General features: G+C 57.3%; 1 protein-coding gene across 1 annotated transcript; it reads right to left on the bottom strand.

Annotated features, from left to right (window-relative positions):
- On the bottom strand, positions 1-25,958 carry RIPK4 (receptor interacting serine/threonine kinase 4). The gene is made up of 8 exons (XM_034655395.1): positions 25,734-25,958; positions 15,860-16,151; positions 10,778-10,926; positions 9,126-9,175; positions 6,763-6,921; positions 5,912-6,015; positions 4,261-4,522; positions 1-2,477 (listed from the first exon to the last, which is right to left on the bottom strand). The coding sequence occupies exons 1-8, from the start codon at positions 25,913-25,915 to the stop codon at positions 1,318-1,320; spliced, it is 2,358 nt and encodes a 785-aa protein (XP_034511286.1). The 5' UTR covers positions 25,916-25,958; the 3' UTR covers positions 1-1,317.
- Positions 25,959-27,208: the final 1,250 nt, after the last annotated feature.

Below are 27,208 nucleotides of genomic sequence, written 5' to 3'. Positions count from 1 at the left end.
TCTGTTTTATCGACGTGTTTTATTGACAGAATGATTTGTCTTCCGCACGTCCTACATACAACCACAGCGGAACGTCGTGAAAGCGCAAGGCGTATTAAAACATAGCCAGTTCTAAGCAGAGTGGATATTTCCTGTCATAGAAAAGAAGTACCCTGCGCACAGATTCATATTAACATACACGGTACATTAACATCAGTCTCTGTGCTCTACACCAGGCCAGGGGGCACGTCTGCGCACGAGGCCACACCCCGTGGCACACCTACTCAAAGAACAGCATTCAGGGGGCGCCACGTGGGACACAGGAACCAAGGAAGGAAAGGGGCTAGAAACCACTTTCCTACCCAAGAGTGTGCCGCTGTGTCCCGGAGCCGCCCGGGATTCCGCCCTAAAAGCCAAGGCTCCCGTGTGGTGTAGGCGTCCGTCCGGGGGCTCAGACAAGCCTCGCGGCCCCAAGACGGGAGCAGTCCGCACAAACCACCACCTCACCCAACATCCGCGCTGGAAGCAACCCAACAAGCAAGGTGTCCCATCCAGCTGGTAACACTGACGGCAGCCCGAACCCAAAACGTCGTTCCAGAGCTCTAACACTTCAGGTGACCAGCAACAAGAGCAGCGAACTGCACGGTCAGGTCCGTGGGCGGCCACCCATGAGGACTGACAAATTTGGACATGAAAGAGCAGGTCCAATGACTGTTTGCTTTTAAAAATCAACCTTATTACTTTACACTCATTCGTCACGGACCAGACAACCCAAGGACGTGAATGTCTTTAACAAGTTCAAAGCAACGGTTAATCCATGTTCATCTACTGAAGATTTCCTACGGAACAAGAATTCCACTCCAGCTTCCTGAAACAGGCTTCCCAGCCCCGCCGCTGGGCGTGAAGGTAAAAGCCAGCTCCTTCTGCACCTGCTCCCGCGACGGCTGCGCTCCGGGCCACGGGCCGAGCTCAGGACCGCACGTACGCGCTCCCTCCACGGCGCAGGCATCGAGGGGCCCACGCGAGCAGCAAGGAGCGCAACGAAATGATTCCGACCCATCGTCCCTCTGACGGCGGGCGTGCCGATTGCTGGATGGGTGGACAGCCGAGTGCGTTCTAACCAAATGCCTTCGGAGGCTGACACGCCCGAGCAGACGCCCCACGCGCACCTGGAGTCAGCAGCCACCTGCCTCTCGCAGGCCCGCTCGCTCGGTCAATGTTCCGTCAGGCCACAGACAAGGCGAGCAGCGCCGACCGGCAGTGTCCTTCTGTCGCCACGGTGTAACACGGCAATGGGACGGGAACCCCACACGGGCCCCGGTCTCCGGGGGCAGCAGGCTAGGTCTTGCTTCGCCGGAGGAGTGTGGCGTCGGGGCTGTGGCCGCCCTGGAATTTGAGGCTCTGTAGGTTGACCAGCGCCCCGTGTCTCAGCAGCGTCTCCACGGTCTTGGCGTGCCTGCCCTGGGCAGCCAGGTGCAGCGCGCTGAGCCCCTGCTCATCAGACAGGTTGAGCACGTCGGCGCTGACCAACTCCTCCACCACCTCTGAGTGCCCGCCGGCGGCGGCCAGGTGCAGCGCCGTCTGGTTGCGGGGCCCCCGCGCCAGCACGTCCGCCTTCTCCTCCACGAGCAGCTTGACGGTGGCCAGGTGCCCGTTCCGGGAGGCCAGGTGCAAGGCGGTGCAGCCCTCCGCCGTCACGGCCTCCCTGTGGGCGCCCCGATGCAGGAGCAGCCTGGCGGTGCTCGTGTGCCCTGTCTCCGCGGCGACGTGCAGGGGCGTCTGCGACAGCAGGCTGCGCACGTTGACGTCGGAGCGCAGGTCGATGAGGATGCGGGCCACGCGGTAGTGGCCTCGCTGGGCGGCCAGGTGCAGCGGCGTCCTGCCGTCCAGTGTCTGCGCGTTCACGCTCACCCCCGGCTGCTTGGCCAACAGCTTGACGATGGGCAGGTGTCCCTGCCAGGCGGCGTAGTGCAGCGGCACCCAGGCGTCCTTCCCCTGCAGACCCACGTCCACGCCCCGGCGCAGCAGGATGCGCACGATGCTCTCCTGGCCGTGCTGGCAGGCCACATGCATGGGCGTCCGGCCCTCGCAGTCCACCGCGCTGATGGAGGCGTTCTTCTCCAGCAGCAGCCGAGTGCTGCCCTCGTCCCCGTTCTGGGCCGCGAAGTGCAGGGCCGTCCACTGGTCCTCGTCCGTGGCGTTGACGCTGATCTTGCGAGCCAGCAAGAGCTCCACGACACCCCGTGCCCTCTTCTCCACGGCCACGTGCAGGGGGGTGGAGCCCTTCCTGTTGGTGAGGTTGGGGTTGGCGTTATTGAGCAGGAGCCACTTGACGCACTCCTCCTGGCCGGCCTCCACGGCCACGTGCAGCAGGCTGGCGCCCCCGTCCAGCACCAGGTCAACGTCCTGCGGTTGCAGGATCTTCATGAGTCGGCTGGTATCCCCGTTCACGATGGCATCCACGAGCTTCTTCTTCTGGACATCTGTTGTGCCGAGATCTGCGGGGAGAGAGATGCAACGATCAGGCCGCTGGCCGCTCCCGATGTCTCGGGGTCGCCATGCACCTGAAATCACTCACGGGCCACCTGAACTGTGTCCTCAGGTTTCAGATGTAGTGGGAAGACCGCGGGCAGGCCGAGGCGCTTCTGTCGACTGGCAAAGTGAAAGTCACCCTACCGTCCTGTAGGGTCGCCATCAGATAAGGATGAAAACCTCGGCCCGCGTGTGCTCAGAAATGGCAGTGGTTGCTAATGTTCCTTCATTAAGAAGAGAAAAGGGAAAGAAAGGCAGAGGCCACTTAAGAGCGGACAGCTCCCAGGCCAGGGGCACCCTTCCCGGGCCACCAGCTGCTCCCTGCCCCGGCCTCCAAATGCAGCCTCTTGCCCTGGAAACATCGTGAAGGTTTCCTAAAATAATTCTCAAGAGACTGAATTCTCCCATCTCAGAAGGACCGTCATTCATGATGAAAAGCTTAGTGTTCCTACCGTGTGTGGGTTCTGATGTGCATGGAGCAAGACCCCTCCCTCCACGGAACTCTCTCCAGGGGACTTCCAGGGGTGGGGGGATAACAGGGTGGAATTCAAGAAAATACAATCCACCCAGTCCGCCCGGTCTGGGTTCGTGTCTACACGGGCTTCAGAGCTGAGCCAGCAATGGATCCTCTGAAGCATCAGACCCAGAAAGCATTCTAGAACACATTTCTCCCCCGGAGATGGGGTATCTCTTTCCTGTTCAGTCTCATCACCCAGGCAAGCTGTCCGGCTGGGCCTTGCCCACCGATATGTCTTTGTAAGGCACTCCCCTCAACCCAGAAAGCCCTTTTTTGCCCCGAATATTCCACTCAAAATCACAGGAGGCTCACAGCATGCAGGAAAAGTCGTCCCTTCTAAAAGGAATCCCCTGATCCACCAGGAAAAACGAACTTCCCCGCCTGCTGGGCCCCGCACTCTTCCCACGGCCCTCTGGCACTCGGCCACCCCAACACCATCGTCACCCTGAGCCCGAGCATCCATATGCTCCTCGTGGGACAGCAGCACCCAGAGGGCCGGACAGGACCCCATCTTACCCTCCTGGGCAGGGGGAGGGCCAGAAGGGAGCCACAGTAAGCACTTAAGCACCAGCCCCCACGCCCAGGGACCAGCATTAGGGCCAGCGGCAGGGAAAACTCCTTCCAAAGGAAAACCCACCGAAATTAACATAAAAATATAAGACCACCTAGCTGCAAAGGACCCCATCCCAACAGGCAGTATGTGACGGGACCCACATGTTAAAACCTCTAGGAACAACCCACCCATCATAATGCGTGGCTAAAATAAATGGGGAGCTCACAAATAAGAAAGTACGAGAGTTTCAGAGAAAGGGGGTACAGGGCTGGCCTCTGCAAGAGAGAGATCTCAAGGGTGCGGGGTTCGATTCGCCTGCTGGCCTCACCTGACAGAACTCAGGGGTCTGCAAACCTGAGGTCAGACCCCGCACCTGGGGTTGGCCCAGGTAAGACCTCCTGCACAGCCCGGAGCACGGCCCGTTCCCGTCACTCTGAAGCGACACCCCGCAGAGCCACTCAGCCCACCACTCAGCCGGCACATCTCTCGGGATTTGCGCTCACTGAGCTAACTATGCACTGACGCCCCAAACCAATTAGTTACGGGATACAGAAATGAAGAACTGCTCTAGGAGCGGGGGGCCCGGTCCGTTAGCTGCACAGGCACTCCTACACACACTGCCTACCGCCAGCCCCACCATTAAGCGCGTTACTTCCCAGGATATGGGGTCCTCGCTTACCGCCCGTGGAAGGCTCTCGCTCAAACGACAAGGACAGCGACCCCCTGGAGGAGAAGGCAGAGTCGACAGAAGACACCCCCGAGAGCCTCTTGCCACTGCTGGCCGACGGCAGCCTGGACTCGGAGCAGCTGCGGCTGAGCTCCTCCGGGCCGTCGAGGGTCTGAGAGGTGCCCGAGTCCAGCTGGGACAGGAGCTCAGAGAGGCTGTAATCGCTGTCGAAGGTGGGCGCGGAGGCTCTCTTGAGAGGCGTGCACACGGGCTTCTGCGAACCAAGCAGAGGGGAAGGGGGCGGATGAGACCCACCCAGGACCCCGGTGGTGCAGGTGCAGGGCGAGGGGGCACCGGGTCCCCGGGCGGCCACACAGGGCGTGCTACCCATCGCCACAGGCACAGCAGCAGGGACCCAAAGACCGTGCACTGGGCCCGCCGGGTGCAGACACGCCGTGAGCAAAGACAGACGGGACAGACGCGGGAAGCGCGGCACGCTGGGCAGGACGTGAATGCACTGGGAGCGGTTGAAGCCTGAGCGCTGGGCCGTGCCCACTCTGGCAGGCCAGCACCGGTAAGAAATGAACGACATGGGACTGGGGCTGGGGGCCCCTCCCCGCCAACAACCTGTGCCCCTCCTCCAAGCCGGGCAAGTGGGGCTGGGGGGGCGGCGTGGGGGCGAGCACAAGGGGCAGGCCCAGATGCAGCGACAACAGGGCCCCTCCAATCCACATGCACCAGGGGGGTCTTTTCGAGGGTCTCCATACTGGGCTTCCAGAAAGTAGATTTCTGGCAAGCCACCCGGGGGTGGCTCCCGACAATTCCTGATTCAAGCCCACTTGTCACGGGTCCTCCCTCTCCTTGGGAACTGCTGATCTGCCCTGACCTGATGGCTCGGTGCAGAGTTGCAACCCCCCAGCTGGGTGCCTTGCTCGTCCTTATCAGTGGCCAGGTCGCCTTCCCCAGGCACCTTTGCTCCCCAGCCTCACACACGCCTCTTTCTGTTCAGACAGTGGGCACGCCTTAAACGCTTATCTCCCGGCCTTCCACGGACCGCCTGGGCAACGTGGCCTTCCACGGACCGCCTGGGGTACGTGGCCTTCCACAGACCGCCTGGGCTACGTCGCCCAACACCAGATAACACAGCAGGCTTCCCTTTACAAGTCTGCCACCGCCTCGTCCCCGGGCCTAGTGAGCCCCAGCCCTTGGGGTCCGTTATCACACCTCACGTAACCTATGTGGCTCCCCGAGCACAGAGCATTTGTTAAAAAGTGGCCTGATTTCCGAGTCAAAGGAGCAGAGACAGCCAGACCAGCAGAGCCCACACCCCCTCCCCCACCAGGGCCCATACGGGCCTTCTGTTCCCCCGGCTCAAAGAGCATCTGACCAGTGGCCCTCCAACATCAAGTGTGGGCCCACGCTGTCCATCCTGAACCACAGACAGGAGGTGGGGACAGGGAGCAGCCGGGCAGGAAAGGCACCCAGGGCCACCAGGCCAGCCACGTGACCCATCCTCCTCCTGAAGGTAGGACCCCATGGCTGACTCCCAAGCACAAGGCCGACTGGCCTGGGACAGTGACCCGAGGGGCAAGTCCAGGCTGAGGGGAGCCTGCAGAGAGGACAGGGGCCCCCAAGAAACGACATCCAGGAAGGTGGCCGTTACCTGGCTCTTGGGCTCCAGGGGCTGCTTCGTGTCCAGATCCCGTGCCATTTCCTTCACGTCCCCATCGGGCTTCTCACACAGGTCCTCAGTTTCACAAGTAATTTCTTGTGGGGAGAACACACAACAGGGCATGTCACTCAGACAATGACTTCCACATTCACGATGTAAACGTGTGACCTCGGGAGGGGACAGAAGAGGCAGCGGCTGGGGCACTGCACCCCAGGGGGCTGGCCAGCACCGTGGCTTCCCAGGCAGCTGGCCTGGCGGACCTCGCAGGTGCCCCTGCAACCTCCGTGGCCATTCTGGGGCCTCCTGTTAGCCACCACTTGCAGGGTCTGCCAGACTCCAAGCAGGACCCACGGCATTCCGGTTTCCCAAAGAAGCCTTTCCCGGGGGAGCCCCGTCTGCCAGAGCCGCCGGCACGTGTGCCCACGATGGCCAGGGTGGCCGGCTCCTAGCAGGTGAGGCCCCTGTCGTCTCCCCCCGTGTGTTTTCAATGTAACGAACAATTCTGATTTTATCAGTCGCTTTCCTATCGCAAGGCTACATCCATGCCAGGGGGACAAGACCCAAGAGAAATGCGAAGAAAGCCTCAGCGGAGTGGTCTCATCAGTGCCCTGAAGATGCCCCGTGGTATCTGAACTCGCAGCACCAGCACGGGCCCCTCCCGGCAGCGAGCCGGCCCCGGCGGGAGCTGCGGCGGACGGCGGCAACTGTCCCGGCCCTGGGTGCCGGAGGGCCCGGGCAGGTGGCCAGCCTGTCCGTGCACCTGCGTCTGCTCCCGCTCCCCAGCCTGCCCGCTCTCCCGTGCCACCAGCACGACAGTCAGGCAGCAGGGGCCGGGCACTCACCCTGGAAGGTGGGCCGCTCTCGAGGGTCCCCGTGCCAGCAGCGCTGCATGAGATGCAGGAGGGCCCTGCAGGCCCGCGGCCGGGCTCTGCACACGGGCGGCAGCTCCGGGCGGTGGCCCTTGACCACTTTCACCATGATGTGCAGAATGTTCTTCTCATCTGCAAAGAGAAGCACGCAAGTCAGGGCAGCTCCACGGGGCTGGAGGCCGTCGTTTTCATCTTCAGGAGGAGGGGAGCGTGTCACCGACACCATCCCCACGACGTGACCTGGGAGACCATTTCAGAGCACAGAGCGTTCTCTAATCCTCAGTCTTCCAGGGCACGTCTGCGCTCCCTTTTCCAGGTTTTGGAAACTCCCAACGATGTACCAAATGGAGCCAGGGCTCTGCATCACAGGGCAGATCTCTCTGGGTGTCAAAGTCAAAGGGAAGCGGGGTTCAAAGAAGAAAACTATCTGATGAGACATGTTCCAAAGTGGCCTGTGCATGCCAAAGGGAGGCAACACTTATAAATCATGAAGTCACGTGGTGCAGCCTCTAAGGGAACCCAAATCTGCCTGTGATGACGCAAAACCCTTCCTAAACTCTGATTTCCACGCCACAGCTCAGGCCCCAGGGGCTGTGTGCTGGGAGCCGGCCACAGCGACGCTGGCCAGGGCGCCTGGCCTCCCCAAAGCATCTGGGGTGTGTAAACGGGGGCCTTTTCCCCCGAAATTCATATTACGGGGCCCCACCTGTCCTCCTCTGCGACCTTTACGAGCACGGTGGACTCGTTAACTATCATCATAACCTTGGTCACAGAACAAGGGGCCCGCTCGGCCTAAAACCACAATGTCCATCAGGCTGGACCCCAGGCTTCCTGGTCCCAGCGGCCCCCCCCACCCCCCTGCAGTTCCCAACACACCCACGGCAAGGGAGCCCGCAGACGCAGCAGACGCATATCAGCAGGTGTGGAAAACTGGCCCAAAGTCACCGCCGTCTGCCAGATCCGACTCCGAGGCTCCGTGCCGCCTTCCCGTTAAATCTTGTGCAACGGCTCTCCTAGGCAGCTAGCTACACGTTATTTCCGCAACACACGCTTCCAAACCCCAGCAGGCCCCATGAATAAAATGAAAGTAAACACCTGGAACAGTTTCTGCTGCCGCGCAGATGGGAAGGGTTCAGGAAACACCTTTCGCTCCCATACCCTGAACTCCCCTACGTCCCAAGCAATAGAACACACGGGCCTTGGCTCTGGACGTTCGTGCCCTGCACCTGGCCTTGGGCATCGTGCCTGGCACATGATCTTGGGCCAAAGGGGCACACCGCCTCGCCACGGCGATGCAGACCACGGCCTCCACGGAGGAGGAGGAGTCCAGAAGACAGACAACGGGGCCACAAACCCACACTAGGACGGGACCCCAAGACCCAGGCCACAAGCCCACTCTGCCTGGAGCAGTCAGATCTTTACGGTCACCGCATACGCCTAGAGGAAAACGATGAGGGTCCAAGTCCTCGGTCTTTGTCACACGTCAAGGCATTAGCACTTTGAGGAAGACATGGGAACAGAGGTGGCCTGAAGGGGGAGGAGGCGTCGCAGCCCTCAAGGGGGGCGCTGGGGATCTGGGGGCGCGCACTGGGGCCCAATCCACCCAGCCATCCCACGGACTGCTTGCACACGGTGTGAGTGTGCCTCATACCGCTAAACCGCACGCTTACGAGCAGTTCAGACGATGCATTTTCTATGTATCTTGCCATATTCAAATTAAAAAAAAAAAAAAAGAACTGGCTGGAAATATTCACAGCTGGCAATCCAGAGAGACAGAAAGCAGCTGAACAGTCATGGGGGTGGGTGGGGGGGAACGGGGAGGGGCTGCTGCATGGGCCGGGGGCTTCCTTCTGGGGGGACGGGAATGTTCTGGCACTAGGCAGTGGGCGAGACTATACAGCAGCAAATGCACTTGATGCCCCTGAATTGTACACTTTAAATGGATAAAAAGGTAAGTTTTATGTCCCGTGTATTACATCACACACACGAATCAGCTGGCACCTAAAAATGAGAAATCCACTGACCAGACCCCTTCGGATGACAGCCTTTCCTTGCATGTGAATTACGCTGCAGGACTGCTCGTCTACACCCAGAAAGGCCTGCAGTGTGGGCCGTGGGGCTCTGAGAGCACGTGCTGGGCGGGACGGGACGGAGCAGCAACCCCGCTGCCCCCCAGGATGGGCCTGCCAGCTTCATGGTCCAGAGCAACCCCCCATCCCTGTGGGAATGCTAATGGCAGGCACGGCTTCAACAGAAACAGGACCAAAGACGGGGCACCCTCCACTGTCCCAGGACAGACAGACACACTGCCTGCCCCCAAAGACAAGCCCACTCACCTGCAAACGGTTTCTTCTGTGTCAGCACACCCCAGATCACGATGGCGAAGCTGGAAGGAAAATGGGCCAGGTCAGTATCTGCGAGCCAGAGGCTCACCCACACAGCACCATGCTGGAAGGGAACCATGCCAGAGTCTTCAAAAGCGAGGGAGTGGGAGAGGGAGAGGGAGAGGGAGGACACCACGATGTTTTCCATGGGCTTGTTAATTAAACAGGCACGCGTCCGTGGAGCACATCAGGGTGCGAGCTCAGACGCGACCCAACAGACACAACCTGCGACGTGGCTCGTGCCGGCTCAGACAGCGCGGGGGTGGGGGGCCCCAGATAGGGAACGAATGTCACTCTGCAGCTGGACCGTCGACTCATAGGGAGAAGAGCCTGTATCCGCTTAACTCCCCTCCGTCTCCCGGCAGGCATGGGGCACAAGACGCTGACCCAGTACCAGGCGGGCCCCTGACCCAGCACCGGGCGGGGCGAGTAGCATGCTCGCTGACATTTCACACAAGGTTGGGCAGAGAGCATGAGAGCCGGGCCAGCTGACCTTCCTGGGGCCCTTTCTTGGTTGGTGGAAATTATATATACACTTACTTTCTCTCTCTGTCTCTCTCTCTCTATGTAGTGTATGAAATTACTCTGAATATACTCCAAAAAGCACAATCTAATACATTTAAAAAAGAAAACACACCAACAAAACCAGGAGCCCAAACGTGGAGCCAGCACCCTCAACGAGCTGAGAGCCTACCGATTAGAGATGCCAAGAATTCTCCATTGAAAAGTCACTGAAGTCTGCAAGTTCAAAAGTTGAAACTCTCAGCTCCAAAACAAACACAGAACCTTATTCTCCACAAACTCTGCAAGCTGGGACTGGCCCCCATAGTGCCCTCGACAGCGGACAGACAGCTCAGAGCCCAGCAGAACACACGCACAAGGGTGACGGTCAAACCAGTCAGCCAGGACTCCAGGCGCAGGCAATGTCACAAAGGCAAAGCTTTGTGCTCTGGGGCTCAGGGTCACAGTCACAATGCGTAAGACAAGAGCCACAACGAGGGGCTTAGGTGCGCCCGCCCTCCCTGCCTCTCTTCTCCTCCAGCAGGTCTGGGTGAGTAAGACCTTGGCAATTTGGAAAAGGCAGGCCCCAATGACGTGGGATTATTATCGAGTACATAAATCCCACTGACGCTAGTTTGCAAACTGCCCCCAGCCAGTCTGCACTCCTCTGTCAAAGGAAGTGACATTAGGAGCATAAGACGCTGGGCCAGAGGGGCCTGGGTTAGGAGGCCAAATCCACGCACGTACAGACAGATGGCACTCTGAGCGCCAGGCTTACCCCGCACACAGGCTATAAAAACCCACATTTCATGAAAACACCAGACCTTTCACAGTGCGGGAGCTGCCAGTCGGGTTACATAACTATCTCTAACTGGCACCGACCATGAACGTTCCCCACCCCCGGCTGGCAGCACTCGCGGGGGACGACGGTCTCGCACACCTGGGGTAGCCTGGACCTACCAGCTAAAAACCCCGAACTCTTTCATTTGGACTGAACCTCGTATCTGATAGCCCCGAGGAGCCCCCGGGAAAGCCGGCACTCGGGGCGCGAAGAATGAAGGTGCCGAGCCCCAGCTGGGCCGGCACGCACACCTGTCACTCACCTGTACACGTCGTGCTTGGTGTCGAAGAGCCGGCTCTTCTCGCGGATGCGCTCCGGAGGGAGGTAGGCGATGGTGCCAAATAGGCCGTCCATGCTGAGGTCATGGGAGTGGGACAGCCCATTGCACTTGGCCAGCCCAAAATCGGAAATCTGCAACACAGCAAGGAGACAGGGCTCAGCAAGCTTCGCTGGGGCCTCGCCCGGTGGCTGCCATCTGGGGGCTCTACCAACCCCTCCCCTCTGCAGTGCCGCCTGGCTCCGACCCAACGCTGTGCAGGCGCATTCGGAAATGCCCCAAAGGGCCATGCCTCGTACTCCTCCAGGGAAGACAGGAAGGCACAGCTGGCTTCAGAAGAACCGAATCCCAGCCTGCTTGATGGGCAGGGAAAGATGATGCTTTAAGGAAGGAATTCACTGGGAGATGGAACTCAAGAAGATTTACAGTCTTATGCCTGCCACTGGGGACAGCCCGAATCCACCTGAAGGGGAAAAGCGATCCTCCAAGTTTTCAAGTTTTCAGATGACACGTGAAAAGCAAGGCCCAGTGCTAGGGCCACCGGTTCTCCCGCGGCCCGGCTGGGGAGGCGGGCAGGTGGCAGCATGCTCTTTAAAGGGAAATACGCCTTCAGACGCCCTTTAAAGCAAACGAAACACACACCACGCAACCTTGAGGGGGCATTCTGCCCTCCACCTGGAACGGCGTGTGAGCGAGACACTTCCTGGCTCCCTCGCCAGGCATCCACATGAAAGGCTAACACAAATCTCCTCCTTGCGTGGGACCCACCCACCTGAAGGAGCACCTGGACCCCAGCTGTGCAGGCCCCACGTCTCTGCCTCCTCCTCTCCTTTGGGCGAAGGTGTCCGGAGAGCTCAGGAAGCTCGGGGGACCCCACGGTGAGGGAGGGAAAGGCGTCACTGCCTCCCCGCATCTCCCCCCTCTTGCGTTAATCAGGACCCCTGGCCACCGGCTGAGGCTGTGTGTGCGGACTCAGGTCACACTCACTGGCACAAAGAGACTTGGGAGCCACATGGAAGACTGCCCCTTGGGTTCCTCTTCAAATGCACGGATTGAGGGATAGGGAATGGGGCTGAGTCGGGCCCGACTCCTGGGCTTGCCGAGCCCTCGAGGGGAGCCCATGGCCTGGAGTCAGCACTGCTCAACACAGGAGAATTTATACCAGGAGGGCCAGCCTGGCCGTTCCTGGGCCCCCGGCTGCTTGCTGCCCCTGTGGGCCTTCAAGAAACTCCCCGCCCACCGCCCTGCCGGGCAGATCCACAAAGCAGCTTAGGGCCAAGACAGAGCCGGGCTCCGCTCTCCAAGTCCGTGAGTGCAAATGTTTCCATTCAAACTCTCAGCCACTGCAACCTTTTCAGTTCGGAAGTGGAGACCGACTGGGGTGCAGGGGTCTCACCCTGTGCCCCCACCCCCCTCACGGCCTTTTCTTCCATTTCTGCTGTTTGCAGGGACAGCCAGCCACTTCAAAATGTCCTCGGTGTAAGAAAATAAGCACAAATTCCACATAAAAGCTGCGGCACCAAAATGAAAATCAGAAATCCGAATTCTCCGGTGGCCACTGACCCTCCGCCCCCCTGGGTCTCTCCTCTCGCCCCCCCCGCCCCCCGAGCTGCCCAGGGCCTGACTGTCTGCCCTGAGCCTTGACTCTGGGGCCCTGGCCATCCCGGGGTCTACAGCATCTATAGCGAGCGCCCTGTAATTTGCTAACACACTTCACATTCAGCGTCCTCCTCAGTACTGCTCAGTGCTCACAGGGGACCCCGGGACATGGGCCCTTCACCTCCGGGGCCCAGCTGGACGAGACCAAGGAAGGGCCTGGTCAGGGCTGCACTGGACCCTCCGGGTCCCTCTGGATATGGTCTGGTCTGGGCCAAATGGAGCAGGAGGAGGCTGAGATTTTAAGCTAAAGCACTTCAGGGGGCGCCTGGTGGGCTCAGTGGGTGCGGCACGGGACTTCGATCTCCGTCATGAGTTCAAGCCCCACGCTGGGTGCGGAGCCTACTGGAAAAAACAAGCAAGCAAACAACAGTAAACTAAGCTATTTTGTTTTCAACTTGAAATGGCCTTACTCCCTTGGTATTAGGTAATACTAACATCACGTATTAATTTAGTATTAAGTCTCTCTAGTGCACTTTGCGAAGTAGGCAGCTGCTCTGAAATGCTGAGCTCCAGTCATCCTTGCTGTGTATACAAAGGTGGTCCTGAGGGGCCCAAGGGAAGGGGGGAGGCTGGCAACTTATGATTCCATTTCAAGATTCCAGATTAAAGTCTTATCGCTCCAGATAATCACAGACTACACACTGCCCTGAAGTCCCGTGGCCACTCAATCAATACGGAGCTTCCAGACAAAGTTGGAGCTCGAACACTGCCCTCGGCACCTGCCCTCCGCACCGTATTTCTCAAGAGTCGTATTTCTCAGAGTCAGGAAACGTGTGCTGTCAATCCTTCATCCGTTTGTTTGGGGCTGAGCGGTGGTCGCAGAAGAGCAGCCTCCCCGCCCCCCCCACCACAGGGGCCTTTCAGGGCGCTGGAAACGGGCCCTGGTTTCAGCCCTCTCGCGCCTCTGTCACCCCAGGTTCCTTGGGACCCACTGGGTTCTTCAAGGAATCTTCACCCATTTACAAAAATGGACATCAGGGTCAGGCTGCCGAGCCGGCATGTGCATCAGAGGGAGAAAAAAGGCTTCAAACAGGGGGAGCTCAGAGCCAAAGCAGGACGACCCACCAAGAAAGCCCCCTGCACGTCACGCAGAGAACAGCAAATATTGAGTGTCTGCTGTGAACCCAGCGCTGGAGACAGTCCCTGGATGAAAGTCTGCATCCCTGGGGCAGAAAAAATGACTATCGAGCCACCAACATGGACAGCGCCAACAGCATCACCCTCACCGCGCATGTTTGCGGGCCAGGCATGGAGCCGTCAGTCCGCACGCCATCACCTTTGAGCCCTTGCAACAACAGAGGGATGATCCCCACCTGCCAGGTGGCAGAGCCGGGGGCGGGCGCTGCACCCCTCGTGGCTGCATACCTGGTGTGCACCCGGCAGCGGCCTCCCTGGGGAAGGTCCGCTGGGCAGCTTCTATCACTTGCCCTCTTCAGCACCCCCTCCCCTAATCTAACTTAGCCTCTTGCTCCCCCCGCCGCCGAGAAACCTAGAATCTTCGATGACCTTTCTGCCTGTGCCCCCACCTCCTGCCAGCAGCAAAGCCTCATCCTCTCTGAAGACTCAGTTCCCCCCACCCCCAGCTGGAGTTCCGTGAGTAACTCCTCCCCAACCCCACAGGCGGCCTGCAGGGCACCTGCTGACGGATACCTGTTCCACCCTCGTGGGACACCGATGCGGTACGCTCAGTTTGTGTGCATCTCACACGGGGCACAGAACCTGCTGTCACCGCAGCTTAGCAGGGTCCAGGGCACCTCGTCCGCGGCGGGACCTCTGGCACACCACGCGGGTAGCCTGCCACTGCCTCCCCGGTCTTGCGTGCATTCAAGCCCCAGATCAAAAGCTGCACTCTTGGGGCGCCTGGGTGGCACAGTGGTTCAGCGTCTGCCTTCAGCTCAGGGCGTGATCCCGGCGTTATGGGTTCGAGCCCCACATCAGGCTCCTCTGCTATGAGCCTGCTTCTTCCTCTCCCACTCCCCCTGCTTGTGTTCCCTCTCTCGCTAGCTGTCTCTATCTCTGTCAAATAAATAAATAAAATCTTAAAAAAAAAAAAAAAAGCTGCAGTCTTCGCTGGGTGCCCTGAGGACCACACACTCCTTGAAACAACCCTGTAACGTCAGTGGGGGCAGAAGGTCCACACGGGAAGCCAGCACGCCAGCCAGAAAGAAACTGGGCTCCAGCAAAGACTGGGAACCCCTGTGGCACCCATTCACAGCAGACCATTTGTTAGCAGGACAGCATTTCCATCTGGCCGCTACAATCTGATTTCTGGGCGACACCCATTCAAGGGACAGCTCGCAGTGGAAAGCGGTTTCCCGTCAGCCTCGGGGTGGCCAGGCCTGCTGCACAGCTGGGGCCTGGGGAGCTGCCTGCAGGTGCAGGCCACCCAGTCCCACCCCGCCTTCCAGACAGAGCCCAGGGGCAGGGCCGGACTGAACTCTGGTCCCGCCTAGCCCTCCAGCCAGCAAGGGAGGGGGATCCTGCCATGCCACGTGACCAGCCAGGAAGAGCAAAGTGTCAGAGCAGGTGAGTCCCTTCCTGGAACAGTTCCCACAGGGAACAGGACGGGACTCAGGCCACTGCTCTTGGATCCTTCCCACTCACTCTCCGGGCCGTGTGCAGGGAAAGTGCGGTGGCAAGTGCATCCCGCAGGCCAGCATGCCAGCCAGGCCTCCCAAGTGAGCATGTGGGTGTCACCATGAGGAGAAAATCCATGACATGAGTCCCACCCTGGTAACCGCGACAGGATCCCGGACACGAAGGCGCTCCAAAGGAGAGACATAATCAAAGAAATACAAATCTAACAACATTACTAACTGTAATTCCCAGTGGCTGGTAGCTGGTTTTTAGCTGTTATCCCTCAAACTTTTTTCTTTTATAAACTTATCCCGAAAAACCCCCCAAAAAACCCAACAACAGAACTCAGAGGCCTCGCATGATAACAGAAAGAGCCCCCGTCAGAGCCTCTTTCTGCAGAGCCTCCGTTTTGGAACACTCGCGTATCCCACTGCCGCCGCCCGAGACCACCGAAGGGGATGCAGCCGTCACCACGAAGCCCGCGGTCCCACGGAGACAGCCAACCCACAGCCCACCCACGATCTGACTCCTAACCGGATTGCATGAGACGTCCAGTAGGACCCGAATCCGTAGCCCCATAAGCTCTTTTTTCCAGGATGCCCAGGATTTAGACTCCTACTCCAGGATCTAGGGGAGTGACCAGGTGCAAAAGGGTCCATTTCCCAGCTACGCGTTCTGCGGGGCTTACAGTGACCACAACAAGACGGGAGGTCGCAGGAGTCCTTATGCTGACGGAGTGCCCTCCCCCCAAGCACCATCCCCTCTCCGCTCTGTACCGCCCCGGCCACCCTGGTACCGCCTTGCACCGCACACGGCGCCGGCGAGTCCTACCTTGACATGGTAGTGGGCGTCCAGCAAGATGTTCGCAGGCTTGAGGTCCAGGTGGAGGAGAGGCGGGGCCATACAGTGCAGGAAGTTCATGCCCACGGCCGTCTCGTGGATGATACGGAAACGCAGATCCCACGGCAGCGGCTCGGCCGCCAGCAGCTTCTCCAGCGAGCCCGTCTCCATGTACTCCATGACCAGGCCTACCGGCTCCTGGCATATGCCGTACACGGGCAGGATGTAGCGGAACTTGGCCATCTCCATCTTCTTGGCTTCTTCCAGAAGCTCCCCGCGCTCCCTGAAAAAGTCAGGAGACATGAGATGTGCGCGGTGCTCACCCAGCCACTGACACAAAGCACCCCGGCCCGGAGGCCACCAGCTCTGCAGGCGGAAAAAATGACCCCCACGCACGTCACGTGATCCCATTCAGGGCCTCCAGAGGTCATCAGTCCTCCGGCTATCCAGACGCTTCTGGGCACTGTGGGTTACTGTACATGAGGAGAGAAGCACTAATTATCATCCGAACACCCAGAAGCAGTACTGAGCCACTGTGCGCTGGGGTCGCCGAACGAGGTGGCCGATGCTGGCGATCCCTTCTCCGGAGATGAGGAACGAGAAGCTTCCAGGACACAAAGCATCTGTCCGAAGACCGCCAGTCACCTCCTTTGTGAAGCCCGACACTCCATCTGGTCCAGGTGTCTCTGAATCCAGCCCCACACTTAGGTCAATGCCATGGCCACCTTTTTCTAAAACCATTGTTTTAGTCGTAGTAAAATATACATAACAGAGTTTTTATTTTAACCGTGCTTAAGTGTACAATTCAAAGGCATCACGTACACACCGTGTAACCATCACCACGCTCTACACTCAAACCTTGTTCATCGGCCCAACAAGAACTCTGTGTCCTTTCAACAGGAGCCCCGTCCTCCTGGCCCCGCTCACCCCTGGGCTACCGCCTGCCTGTGTGAACTTCTCTACTCTACGCAGCTCACAGAAGTGCAATCACACGGTGTCTGTCCCCCTTTCACTCAGCATCTCAGCATAACGTGTTCACAGTTCAGCTGTGTTGCAGCATGTGTCCAAACCTCATTCCTTTTCGTGGCTGAACACTATTCCACTGCAGGAACACATTACTTTATGTGCCCAGGCATCTCACGATGCACACTTGGGTGTCTCCCCCTTTGGGTTCCCGTGAATAGATCTGTATGTCTGGATACGCTGGTGTACAAATATCTGTGCACATCCCTGTTTTCAACCCTTTGGGCTCTACACCCAGGAGCAGGCCGGCTGGGTCACATGGCAGCTCTATGTCCGACCTTTTCAGAATCCCCCAAGCACTGTGCACAGCCTGCCCTCGGTTCTGACGGGAGGACAGTCTCACCCGGCTGTGACTGCTTCCCCACTTGAGGCGGAGACCAGCGGCTGTGGCACGGAGGTGACAGCCGGCAGAGATCGAAACGTCTGCTCCCGAGCCCTCCATAGACAGTGCACCAGCTCTGGGTCTAAGGTCCCACCTGGTGCGGCCATGGACTCACAGACTGGAGTCCCCGTATCCTGGTCTGTGTTAGCATTATGGGGCAAACATCCCAGAGCACATGCAGGGTAAAGGGCTGAGTCGCATTAGGACGGGGCTTGAGCACGTGCCATCTAGGTCCGCGGCTGTCAAAACGGGACAAGGTCAAACGCACCCAGAAAGCTGGCTGCGATGATGACTCCCGGGCCCCGCTGCCACGTGGGCACCGGGTGCTCGGCCCACACATCCAACCCTGTGGTCGGGGGTCTCGTGAGCACCCGCCAAAGCGCTGTACAGTGGGTGTCGTGGGGAGAGGATCCCTGAGTGTCGGGCAGTGATGCTCACGCAGGGGCACCTTCACCCCTGGGGACACTGAGCAAGGTCTGGGACGTTTTGGGCGTCACAGCTCAGGGCTGCCCCTGGCAACCAGTGGGCGGAAGCCAGAGATGCTGCCTGACATCCCACAATGCCTAAGAGAGCTCCCAAGGCAAAGAATTATCCAGCCGCAAATGAGAACAGCACCAAGTCTGAGAACCCCCGGTACAGACCAAGCTAAGTGCATCTTGGCCAAATTTAAAACAAACCACTACAGTCTGGAACTGTCCATATAAGTACTCCCAGCATTTATTTTAATTTTACTCTGTTTCCATGGTGAACTAATATTCAACAAGGGAGCCATGAACACCCAATAAGGACAGGATAATCTTCTTGACACGTGGTGCTCGGAAAACTGGAAAAACACATTCAGAACAACGATGTTGCACCCCTATCTCACACCACTCACAAAAATAAACTCAACATGGATCAAAATCCTAAAAATAAGGCCTACCACAATAAAACTAGAAGAAAACATTGGAAGCAGCTCATTAGTATCTGTTGGCAATGATCTTTTGGACACGATACCCAAAGCACAAATGACAAAAGCAAAAATCAGCAAACGGGACTACATCCAACTCAAAAGCTTCTGCACAGCAAAAGAAACAAGGAACAAAATGAAAGCCTACAGAATGGGAGAGAAATCTTGCAAACCACCCAATGGATAAGAGGTTAATATCCAACATAGATAACAAACATAACTAAAGAAAAAAATCTGATTTAAAAATGGGCAGGAGAACTAAACAGACATTTGTCCAAAGAGGACATCATAATGGTCAATGGGCCCATGAGAAGACACTGACTATCGCTAACCACCAGGGAAATGCAGATCAGAACCACAAGGAGCTCTCACCTCACACCTGTCAGAACGGCCTGCGTCACCAACACAAGAGAAACAGGGCCTGGTGAGGATGTGAAGGAAAGGGGAATCCTTACACACTCTTGGTGGGCAGGTAAATGGATTAACCACTGTGGAAAACAACATGAAGGTTCCTCCAAAAAGTTAAAATAGAACTGTCACACAATGCAGCCGTTCTGCATCTGGGAGGATACCCAAAGGCAACGAAAACAAGCTTTCCATGAGAGATCTGCACACCCATGTTTATCACGGCATTATGCACAATAGCCAAGATACGGAAACAATCTAAATGCCCATCAGCGGATGATGGTAAAAAAAGGTGTGGTAGATACACACAACGGACAATTACTCAGCCACGAGAAAGGAGGGTATGCGGGCATTGGCGACAGCAGAGATGCACCCTGAGCCCATTATGTTCATCGGGGGAAGGCAGATGGAGAACGTACTGTGTGGTATCACCCGTATGTGGAATCTAAAAAACTAATACGGGGGAGACCAGGGCAAAGAGGGTGGGGGGATAAGACTGATGGTGTTCAAGGTACAAACTTGTCACGAGTGCAAAAATAGCCACAGGCAGTTGAATAAACATAGTTCATTCCGCACAGACAGTAAGTATGTAATATGATAAATATCGTTCCAAGGGCAGCCATACTGCAATATATAAACGTAGCAACATTACACAGTATTCACCTTAAATTGACACAATGTCAAATTTATGCTATAAAAAAAATTTAATCTGTTTTTCCTGGAGAATGGGTCCCAGGTGTGTGCTGGGGAACAATGCTTTCTAATAAACTCCTAAAGGAAAGGTTCAGAACCACATGCCACACACACGCTGCTGCGGCTGGGAGCTGAGCGGGTCCAGCCGCAGGGACTCCCCCAAAATGCGGGTTCCGGCACACGCAGCCCAGAACCCATGGCAGGGGCTCTTCCAGAGCCTGGCTGCACCTGCTGCTGCCCACCCTCCCTGCATCCGCCCGCACCTGCCCGCACCTGCACCTGCCTGCACCCACACCCGCGCCTGCCCGCACCCGCACCTGCCCGCGCCTGCCCACACCCGCACCTGCCCGCACCTGCTCGCCTGAGGGAGACCCCAACACTGTACCAACCCAATCAGTCCCCGTCTTACTGACCTCCTCTCTGAGACCACATGCTGCCAGGCATCCCATACACTTAGGAAAACATTTCCCAGGGACGAGGGCCACTGGCAAGGAGGAACCCTGGATTACACTGTTCATCAAGACTGCAGCACCCAAGCTCCCCCTGCATCGAGCACCTGTGCTCAAGGTGGTCACCACAGCTCTGGGAAGAGAGACAGAACAGGGTGCACAAGGGCACACTCTGAAAGAGAATCACTGAGAATCGATGACTGGTGGGTATGGAGGAGAGCACTATCAAGGATGCCCTGGATCTCCACCAGGAGTCAGCAGATGGCTCAGACATGCTGGGGGGGGGGTGCCCCAGAGAAGGTGGAGAAGTTGGTTTTGAACATGCTCGAGGAGCAAAGAATCCCAGCGGCCTTAGGAACCGGTGCAACACATATGAGGAATGAAGATGAGATGACTATGAAACAAAACTGAGTTTAGCATGGCTTGCGTTCCTAGCACTCTGGTTAAATGGCCAATTAATGGAAAGCAAAATGCTCACAGGAGTCCAATGCTGCCTGTGGGGGGTCCCTCCAGTGGAAACTCTGAAGTGACAGGTTCTGGTGCCCTCCCAGGTCAGCCAGCCCCTCCCACACAGAGTTGGACCCTCACCCTGTGCCTGGGCTCCGTGGGCATCCAAGAGATGGGAGCGGCTGGATGCCAGCATCAAGCATCGTGAAAAGGCTGGTCATTTAAAGAGAGAGAAAAATACCCTTGGGCCCATCTCTTCTGTCCTCCTCCTGGGAAGACCTAGTTATCTGTACTAAACCAGGACAACTACCTCTTCTAACCCTTACTACTCCCACTAACTACCACTTCTAATAGCACTCACGCCCAAGCTGTTCCAAGTGGACGTTAATACCTGCAGCCACTCCTATTTCCTCTTTGGTTAAGAATGAGTGTTAGAACTTGCCTGTTCCTATTGCTTTTATTTTCTTTTAAAGTGGCTGGCTTGCCGCCCCTCTCCTCCCCGTGGGTGTCTGTGGGGCTCTGCATCCTTGTGGCACTGGCCTGTGTCCTGCCCCGGGGATGTAGAGACCGACCTGTGGTGGGAAAGCAGTGCGAGGCTCCCCTCCTGGCCCGCAGGTTGGGGGAGAGGATGGCTCGGTATTACCGTTGGACGGTGACAAGGGAGGGTCATCTTCCCACGGGAGGCACCCAGAGATGAGCCCTCCACCCAAGCCTGACTGATAACCAGTACGGATTCTGGGAACAAAGTCAATCACATCAAGGTGGAATTTCTCATTAACTGGGAGCTGAGCTACTCTGCAAATACAGTGCTTTCTTCCATTTGCCCAAAGGGCGTAATACATAAAACCAGGGTGACTTCTGATTGTTGAGCTCATTAGTGACTTCACAGCCATCTGGCAGCACATCACTCACCCCTGCTTCCCCACCGCCGAGCTCTGCCGAGCTCAGCAGCAGCTTCGAGGCTCCCCCTGCCCCAGGCCCTTCCACTGAACAGAGACCCCACCTACCTTAGTTCAAAAACTCAAAAAGGGCCCCGGTGCTGGTTTGCTCCCAAAAGCTGATCACAGCCTGAATGTTCTAAGAGCTCCATGCCCTCTTGGGAAGAATGCCAGGCAGGCTTTGCACAACTGACCACACATGAAAGGACATTTCATCAAGGAAAACCAGCCAGCCTGGACAATGTTCTTCCGAGGACTCCATCAGAATGCCTTCGAGCAGAGAGGACCCCACCCATCACCACACCTCCCTGGGGCAAGGAAGGGGGATCCCAGGACAACCTCAAGAAGGTTTGAGGGGACACGGAGAGAAGACGCCTCACACAAGCCTGGGGAGTGGGGCTGACCAGGGCCCTCTAAGTGGGGGTTTTGTTCAGAAGGGTTGGCATGAAAATTTTGCAACCTGTTGTTTATTATCTAGTAAGCAGCCAGCCCAAATCCTAAAGACCCCAACCTCTCATCTTTTCTTTAATTGCCCCAGGGACCCCGCCCCCCACCTATGCCCCAGCAAGAGCCACGGGCTTAGGGAAGCTCCCCGCCCCCCCTCAGCCCAGGTGGATAACCGGGGCGGCATCTGCAATTCAATGGGCCTGGAATGAGCCCTCTAAGGGAGCCACCAGACAGGACCGAAAGCACTCCTCACAGAGAAACCACCAACTGTTTTGTTGTCAACAGTAATTATTTATTTTAAATATACTTTCCCTCCAAGCTGTGTTTCTGGCTTATGTAGACAACACAGAAGAAACTATAATAGATCCAGAGCTCCTGGAGGGCCCCAGGGCACGGAGCTCCGGCCTCTGCCTCCGCCATGGGCCACGGGCCACGGGTCCGCACCATCAACTCCCCTTCTCCGCTGTTCCGAGTCAAGCTCAAGGCCACCCAAATCCACTGACATCGGTCTTAAAGCACCCTAAAAATTGTGATGTGCAAACAGAGTATCTAAAATCAGGCACAATTCGGCTGGACTGGTGTCACATTTCTCTCCTGGGATCATTTCAAAAGCGGCTCCTTCTCTTTGGCACTTGGGGAAAGCTTATTAATTGTTTCCCAGCAGGAATGGACAAAGCGCCCCCCCCCCCCGCAGGACCTCCTCTCTTGGTCCCAGATGGAAAATCTCCGAGCGCTATCAGGACCCAGGTGGGGTTCAATTTGTCCAATACTCTTTCTCAATAGCACTTAGGTTAATTCCATTTTTTGCTCACTTAGGGCTGGCTGCAGCATATTCTCTCCCTCCCAGGGAGGGCACCGGGGCAGGGGAAAACACCAGAAATATCATCAGACAGACACTTCTAAAAGACGCTTTCTAAGAAGCCGCGGGCTCTCCTCACAGCTCAGTCAGAAATGCCAAAGGCAGGCTGATGGCGAGGGACACCCAGGCTTCCCTCTCCAGAGGCATCTACCATGGAAACAGGTAAAGAATGGGACAAAATGGTGGTGGTAAGGAGCGGTAGCCTGCGGGAGGAGAGAAAGTTGGGTGTGGTGAAAGGGGGCCAGGAACAAAGAGTTCCTGAGAGGGGGGACCCGGGAACCAGCTTTGGGAAAGGCAGTAGGGAAAATGGGTGGTTTACTTATGTGTTAGCTGGTGCCTCTGTGCTAGGCCTTCTCACCTTGCACCCATCCGAGTACGCTCCCAGGGAGCCTCGGAGGGTTCCCACACTTCTATTTTTAAAACCGACAAGAAATGGGCTTGTCAGATTGTCAGCTCTGTGGCTGCAAACCCGGAGTTTGCTCGGGCTCGTCCGGACTAGCCAGTGCAAATGGAGCGTTAGCTGCCCGGGCCAGGCGCTCTGCTATTCAGGGCTTCCTCTTGGCCCAAGGGAGGGGCGGAGGCTGGAAGAATAGGGCCTTTGGGGTCACCGTGCTTGCCTAAATGATAACATGCCCGTCCCTAGACTCCACCCTAGCCCTCATGACCCCCTCATCAGGGTTCGCCAGGGAGACCACACATCTCCGAAGCCACCAGACATGCCCATAAGGAGTGGGAAACACAGATCTACAGGGTGTCTGTCACTTGTGAAATCCCTGAAGATCCCCTTGGAGGCTCCTTTGGCAGGTGCTTCTCTGCCCCCCGCCCCCGGGGATCCTTGAGGGTTGTCTGGGGTTCGGCAGTCCCTGACCTCCCCTGCACGGAAGTACATGCTCACAGGCCTGAGGCAGCCTGCTGCTTCAGGGGGTCTGGGGCAGGTCCCGGGGGTCCGGCCCCGCTGTGGCCAAAGAGGGGGCATGAAGGCTGGGGCCAGGGCTGCAGCAGGGATGCGGGCTGCACCCAGAACCTCACGGAAATCCTATTCCCCACTTCAGGGAACATCTTGCAAATACCGGGGCGGGGATGGGAGGCAAGCTCGTCCAAAGAGCACTGAGGCCGACCTGCCAGAATTTGGCAGGACAGGTAGCAAAACCACCATTTCAAGGTCTAGACGGAACTCAGCAGGCCTGCAGTGCAAACCAGCCGCTCCTGCATTACACTACTGTGGGAGCCGACACAGTCCTACCAAGAACCTCAAGTTGTTGAACACCGTCAGTCATCAACCGCGGGGAGCTGGCTTCACCAAAAGCAGAGAATCAGCCACGGCTGCAAACGCCGGGCCGGCAAAGTGCAAGAGGTGATCTCTTCCTGTTGGGCGATGCTGACCTCGGCCTGGCCGCCCAGGACATGCCACCACCTGCCTGCTTCGGGCAGGGCAGGAAAGGCCTCCAGTTAAAGGACAAAACACTTTTCACCCAGGCTATGCAATGTCCTCCAGGCTCCGCCTCAAGTGGAGAAACCCTACCTCCATCTGGGCCACCCAGGAAACAGGGCCCGGTGGCAGGAAATCACAGATTCTGAGGATGCGTCAGCCTGGGGACGAGCTTGCCTGCTTTGTTTGCTCTTCCGATCCAAGAAACTGGCGTGAAAAACATTGCTGATAAATAAATCTCGCTTTGACCAGGAGACTCCATCAGACACATGTCCCCAAGAACACAAGAAGGCCGCTAGGGCAAGGATCTTGCCTTTCGGGATCTAACCACTAGCTGGTATTCAAAGCGGTTTGGATTTTATCAAAATAACCACAGCGCCCCTCCTGGCCTGAGAAGTTCCCAGGATCTGCAGCAGAGAAGGGGGGAAGGGCTCGCACAGCACCTCACCTTTGTTGGTGCTATTTTTATGACACATGTCACCACTCTACTGAAGTTTCCAAGAAAGGCTGAGTTTGAGGTTTGTAGAAAGGGGCCTCCAAGAGCACTTTTGTCTCATCTCTGAGGCCTGGATGAAAACACGAGGCAGAGAACGCACGGGCCGATTTGCTACCCCACGCCACGAACACACTGCAATCCCTCTACCCTAGGCCTGGGGACTCAGACAGCCCCTGAGAAGAGCGTTGCCACCACTCCACCGGTTTGGAGGCGCCAACACTCCGTAAGCCAAGGATTAAAAACCAGGTGTTTGAGACAGCAGAGGCTATGTGGGGTTTAAAAGGAGCTGCTTTCCTTAATCTGTGTGTCCAGGACTGACTCTGTAAGAGAGATCGCCACACAGAATACAAACACAACTTCCATGTAGAATGCAAACTTTCACCAAACGATCATTTCAATGTGCTCAACCGAAGCTTACCTATAAACTCCTAAAATGCAAATGTAAAAGGTGGAATCAATAAAAGCTGCTTCTCGACACCCCCCTCTCCCCCTGCACCCCAAAAATGATGCGCAGATCACAATCCAGTGACTGGGGTGGCCTCGCATCCCTTCCAACCGTCATTAACTTGAGCACCCCTGTTAGGCAGGGACAGGCAGGTTCTGTCCTGGCTTTTGGACTGGAGCAGGGGGGTGCAGGAGAGACGGTGCTCTGGCTCCACCACAAAGCAAGTCAATGGAAAGACCCCTCCCCAGAGGCTGGGTGTCGAAATAAAGTCAGCTAAAACTAGAGTGTGCCGCGAGGAAGCGCTGGGCGGAACACGACCCCCGGGGCCACCTGCCGGACTCCAAGGCCAAGCCCGAGCCCCGTAGCACCGTGGAAGCCTGGCCAAGCCAAGCCAGTACTTCCGACCGAAATAATTACCGTCTTACACCAATTTGTGCTCCAACGTAAATTACTAAGTAAGTCGAACGGAGTCTAACTAATTCACAAAGCCCAAATCCCCACACGGCAATTTTTCTAAGCCGGGCGCAGACCGCAGCGCCCAAGCGGGCCGGACGCGCCTCCGCGGGTCCAAAAGCCCAGAAAACCTGAGGCTTCACGCGAAGCCAGGTAGCACCACTGGGCGCCTCGCAACGTTTCCACCAAACGCGGCCCCTCGAAGTTCCCTAAAGGAGCCGCAGCCGGGACCCCGGAGTGCGCAATGAGACCGGTGGCCACCCCGACCTCCCCGTCCCTCGGGCCGGGCAAGCGGCGCGGACACCGCCGGCGGATCCCAGCCTCGCCTGGCGCTTGGTTTTCCCTCCGAGTAGTCCGGAGGCGACCCAGGTGGAGAGGAGAACCCCCGGAATCCAGGCACCCGGCTCCAGGCCGCGTCGCCCGCCCCAGCGCCCCGCCCGGGCGGCTGACCTGTCGTCGACGTGCAGGCTGGGCGAGCACTTGATGGCGAGCCACGTCTTCCAGTGGACATGGCGCACCTTGTACACCTGCCCGAAGCCGCCCGAGCCGACCTTCTCCCAGCCCGCGAACTCGCCCGCGTCGAAGGTGCGCAGCAGACCCAGGGCCCACGAGCTCCCGCTCTCGCCCTCCATCGCCGGCGTCTCGCCGCCACCCCGCGCCGCCGCGGCCGCGCAGGCCGCCCAGGTGCCCAGGTGTGCGCCCCGCCCGCTGACGTCACTTCCGCCGCCCGCCGGCCCCGCCTCCCCCCGGGCTCCCGGGTCCTGCAGACGCACCGAGGGACGTGTGGGGTCCCTGCGTTCTCTGCCCCGCGCGCGGCTGCTGGCCTGAGTGGGTGGGTGCGTGTGTTTGGAGCAGAGTCGATCAGAGTTTCTGCGCGGTTGTAGGAAATAAGACTCTGCTAAGTTTTCTCGGTGCTATCATTTGGCAGAACTTTGCCAAAAAAGGAAAAAAAGTATCCAATGACCAGGAGATTGACTTTCATACAAATCACGGATCTTACTCAGATTTCCTCGATTTTACTTGTCCTCGTTAGCGTGCATTGTTCTGTACGATATTATCAGCTGTGTAACTTCGTGTCTCTACCACTGCGGTCGAGATCTAGAACAAACCATTACGAAAGGACCCCTCCCCCTTTTTAGAACTGAATCCCCAAACTCCGGCCATCACGAATCTCAGATCTATTTTAAAAATTGTGTTATTCAAAATACGTTATGTTCGCACACAGGAATGACATAGTGTGGGATCTTTTGGAATTGGCTTTTTGTCACCAAGCATAATTCCCTGGAAATTGTCTCGATTTCCTACACTGAAGGTTCCACTTTGGAAGTAACTTTATTTTTTTAATCACCCCAACAGCAAATCTAAAGTGCAGTTTAAAGACAGCAGGGTACCTCCATCCTTTCCTAGAGAACAGTATCTCTTGTGCTCGTAGAACAAATTGGGGAGGATAGATGTTTTTCCACCTTGGGGAGGTGGGGGGGGGGAATTCCCAGCCTCGAATGAGTTCAGATCTTAGAAGGATATCTGAGTCAAAGGTCGATAAGTGTGAGTGCAAACTTCCACGCCCAAAACCCACTCACTCCTGCGGGACTGTACAGTGAGAGAGGGTTTCTTCTGGGCCAAATGAGATGAATAATGGAGGTAGAATGGGGGGAGGGGATCAAGGAGACAGCAATTTAATGACACTAACCTTATCTTTTTGTTACCAAAGAAGGAGATGCTGATCCCAGCTGGCAGGGGGAAGCCTCAGACTTAGCTCCTATAGGCTTTACCTTCCCCTGGGCTTATGATGATTTTAGATTACCGCCAGCCAGTAATGGAGCCCTAGTGCCGCTTTGGAAACCGCCTACTGCCCCCTCCCCCACACGGCTTCTCTTTGGCCAGGGCTCACCATCCAGCGCCCCCCCACCCCGCCTCCGTGGGCC

This window comes from Ailuropoda melanoleuca, chromosome 1 (assembly GCF_002007445.2).
Source record: "Ailuropoda melanoleuca isolate Jingjing chromosome 1, ASM200744v2, whole genome shotgun sequence".
Lineage (NCBI taxonomy): Eukaryota > Metazoa > Chordata > Mammalia > Carnivora > Ursidae > Ailuropoda > Ailuropoda melanoleuca.
This window is presented reverse-complemented; position numbering and strand designations above follow the sequence as displayed.